The following is a 4,169-nucleotide window of genomic DNA, read 5'->3' as shown; positions in this document are numbered from 1 at the left end:
AATAAAATCAAGTCCTTATGATATGTAAAGTATGTTAATAACTTTGTATACAAATATATATATATATATATATATGTAACTAAATGAAAATAAATTAGATTTCAAATTAATTTAATGTTTATTAATTTAGTATCTTATACTACATTTTGTTCTTTTACTTTTTTAGAATTTCTAATTAAGTCTATTTTTTCTTACTTAAATAACTACCCTTTTTTTATTAATCTATATTGCTATCGTCAATATTTGATTATTATGTTAGCAAATTTTAACAGTATTAATTACTTCCTTTTAAAACAATTAGGACTTGGTTTTTTAAAAAAAAAACAATTAGGATCAGATTGATAATTGCTACAATCTTAAGGGACTAAAATAATAAAAATTAAACTTGAGAGACCTAATTGATAATTAAAGCAAACTTGAGAGACTAAAAATTTCATTAATCCTATTTTTTATTCAAAGAAAAGCATATACTAATAACATGAGATTACGCAAAGAATTCAAAGAAGAGCAAACACTAACAACATGAGATTACGCAAAGAATTCAAAGAAGAGTGGACACTAATGACATAAGATTACGCATAGAATTAATGATATTCTTCTCCAAAGAATCCTACTTAAAAAAAGCTCAAGAAAGGTCATGATTATTTTTTGTCTTTTCACGTTATGTTCACAACCTTGTATATATAATTAACCTCCAACTTCTCAAATGTTAACATGTACTACATTTCCTTTTCCACTATTGATTTCCCTATGTAGATCTGATAATCAACAGAGAACTTATATCATGGCTCTAATAAGTTCTGACATCACCAACGTCTCAAGCTCAAAAATCTCATAGGTATGTACGTATGATATAGAATAAAAGAACTAAGACTTGTTTCTATTCAAAATTGTGTTTTAGTATTAAAAGAGATGTATAAAAAGAAGAAATAGGTTCCCTTTAATTTGAATGATCATGAGTTTTGTATTGTTTAAAGAAAATTTTGAGAATTATTATAATTTGGAGTATGATCTGTAAGATGGGCACTAGGATATGAGATTCAAATGGCATCGTTAATTTTGAATTGAGATGAAATTGTCTAAATATTCAATTTATTACAATCAAGTCCTAAATAAAGAAATTAATTATTTCTAATATTTTGGATTGAGATGAAATTGTCCAACATGGGTCTTTTGATATTCAATTTAAGACTATTCTCATTCAATATTTTATTTCTTGTAAATACAAATTTTGAGATGAAATAAAATATTGCCTATACCAGAAGGGATCTAATTTTTTTTTTCTTCCTGTTCTTTTTACTGGAGGTTGGGTACGGCATATATGCTATGTCATATATCTAAGATTAGACGCAAATACACACACACAATTTGGGTAAACCTTCTTGGCTTGTTCAAATATACAAAAAGTAAGCTAATCTTCACCTAACCCACACAAAAAAAAAATTGAAAAGAAGCTTGACTCCAAATTTCAAAAAATAAAAGGAAAAAATTGAATGGGTAAGGAATATATATATATATATATATATATATAATAAAGAAGTGTCATACAGTATTGTGTGTGTGTGTATGTGTGTTTGATCTAGTGTCCTCTTTGTTAAACTATATAGTTTAAGTCACATTCAACACGTGCGTTTTCAAGTTGCATTTAACTGAATCGAGCTAGCTAATACATTTTGCTAACAGTAATATTATCATCAGCCATGGGACTTATTTAAAAATCATCATTGTCTTTCTTTATTAATGTCCTACATCTTTAATATTTCAGAATTCAGATACACAATTCTTAAAAGGGTTTCATTTCCTAAAGATGATTCCAAGAGAGTTTTTATAGCATGGACTCCTCTGTTACTACTTATGAGATAGAGGGAGTATTTATTTAGGTCTTAGTTAGAAGACATCTAAATAAGTGTTTGCCTATTTTTACATTTCTACTCCTATTAAATGGTGAGATGGTTATTAAATGCTAGTATATTTTATTTTATAAAATATTATTTAATAGGGGGTAAATTTGGAAAGTTGTTGAATTTTTAGAGTAATGAAGTTTAAAGTTTTTTTTTATTACTGTAAAAATATTAGAAGTAACTTATAAATAAGATTAAAGAAAATATGTTTCTTACATATATGAATTAAATTCAAATACTACCAAATTCATCTCACTAAAGCTTTTCAATAATTTATATACTTTTTTTGATAAAATAATTCATATACTTATTCATACTAATGTCACAGATTCATCGTCAACAATGACAACAACATTATCACCATCAACATCCATGTCAAAAATGAGCTTGAAGCTTTTAGTTGACACAAAAGCTGAGAGACTTCTTTTCGCTGAAGCATCCAAAGACTTTATTGACTTCCTCTTCAACCTCCATCGCCTGCCAATTGGTGCCGTCACAAACCTCTTAACCAAAACCAACATGGTGGGTTCCTTAGGCAAACTTTATGAAAGCATCGAGAATCTTAGCAACACATACTTGTTGCAACAAAGCCAAGACAAAGACATGTTACTGAAACCAAAAACCCTAATCCCTCCTGGCTTCCTCTTGCTACTAGATTATGAAGGGAATATTGAACAAGAAGAAGATGAGCCTCCTAAGCTATACATGTGCAGCTGGAATAGGTGTAATTGCTATGTGACTCTGGATGTGAACACTTTGTGTCCGAGTTGCGGTCGTTTGATGAACAATTCTGTGAACTGGGTTGGGAAGACGAAAATGGAAGTGAAAGGTCCTAGTGGGAAGGATGGGTTTGTGAAGGAAGCTGTGACATATATGGTAATGGATAATCTTGTAGTTCAACCCATTTCTCCTATCTCGTGTATTGCTTTGCTCAACAAGTTCAACATCAAAGATGTCAATTCACTACAAGAAGTGGTTGTTGAGTTTGGAATCCAAGAGGTAAGTTTAATATATATATGTGGTGTGTGGTTTTTTGGGAGAATTACTATCAAATCCCAAACAATAATTCTAATTACCCCAAGTTCCCCTGAAATCCACAATTGAGTCCCGCACAATAATTCTAATTGGCCTAAAGTCCCCTAAATTATCCATAATCAAGTCCCAAGTCTCTTAAATGTAAATAAAATTGTCTATGCAATAACAAAAATATCCTTATCATATTTTATTATTTTTTAAAAAAAAAAGTATAACTCATCCACCACTGTACGCCTGACCTCTAGTCGCGGATGCTTGGTAGTGGCAAGTAAGTGCTTCCGGCAATGGAGGCTGATCGGAGCAATTTGGCAACTGGTGGTGGATAAGTTATATTTTTTAAAAGATAAAATATTTGGTAATAATTTATTTATTTCATAGAATTTTGGAATAATTAAAATTACTTTGTCAGACTTGACAATAATTCCCCTCATTTTTTTTTCTTACTGCTCTAAAAATTCCCTTATTTACCAGGCTATCCAACTGCTAAAGGCTTCTATGCAGAGCAGCAATGCTTTGACAAGTGTTTTCCTCCAGGATATCAAGTTTACGAAGGAATCAAATATGATCCTTCAATAATGCCACTATGTGTATCAAATAGCATTACTTATTGATTCCATTTAATTGTTCTTTGTCATGGATAATTAAATAGGTGTGCTTATCAAAAATAAATTAGAATGGATGTAAATAAACAAAGGGTGAGTCAAAGTTGTCATGTGTATTCGTAAGTCCCCATAGTATTATACTTTGTGTGCTTTGTCGTAATTGCCACTTTTGAAATGAAATTGGTTGCTTTTTTTATATTGGTTTCTTACAATTGACTATTATATATACACTAAATTAGGGGCTTTTAGGTACTGTTTTCAAAACCTTTATTTTGGACCTTATAAAGATTTTTCTTTTAAACCGAGTTTCAGTAGCCATAAGTGTTTATGAAGGGCAATCAAACCCGCCAAGCACATCATGCATCGTAGAGATTATGTCTTAGGCTTTCTATGGAATTAATTAATTATAGAAAATTAATTTAAATATTTATCCCATCACATCTAACATATATGCACACACGCACTTTTGCACAAATAAAAAAGAAACATCTATGAAGAGACACTTGGAATGGGCAAGTCTATCAAAGTAATTTCAAATGAGATAAGTGAGTTTGAATATATTGCAACATCATGCCATATCAGAAATCGGCCTTAGTGGTTCAGGGCTAGGAGGAAATTTACTGGCCCATAA

At 30.2% G+C, this 4,169-nt stretch overlaps 1 protein-coding gene across 1 annotated transcript; it reads left to right on the top strand.

Annotated features, from left to right (window-relative positions):
• The first annotated feature begins 724 nt into the window (after window positions 1–724).
• LOC129292605 (uncharacterized) lies at window positions 725–3,603 on the top strand. Its single transcript, XM_054930182.1, has 3 exons — window positions 725–838; window positions 2,230–2,900; window positions 3,408–3,603. Exons 2-3 carry the CDS (start codon window positions 2,244–2,246, stop codon window positions 3,510–3,512), a joined length of 762 nt encoding a protein of 253 aa, XP_054786157.1. The 5' UTR covers window positions 725–838; window positions 2,230–2,243; the 3' UTR covers window positions 3,513–3,603.
• Window positions 3,604–4,169: the final 566 nt, after the last annotated feature.

Source organism: Prosopis cineraria, unplaced genomic scaffold, assembly GCF_029017545.1.
Source record: "Prosopis cineraria cultivar Desert tree isolate PC_DT_omini unplaced genomic scaffold, ASM2901754v1 PC14, whole genome shotgun sequence".
In the NCBI taxonomy this organism is placed as follows: domain Eukaryota; kingdom Viridiplantae; phylum Streptophyta; class Magnoliopsida; order Fabales; family Fabaceae; genus Prosopis; species Prosopis cineraria.
Note: the sequence above shows the minus strand (reverse complement) of the source record. Positions and strands in the feature narration are given on the sequence as shown.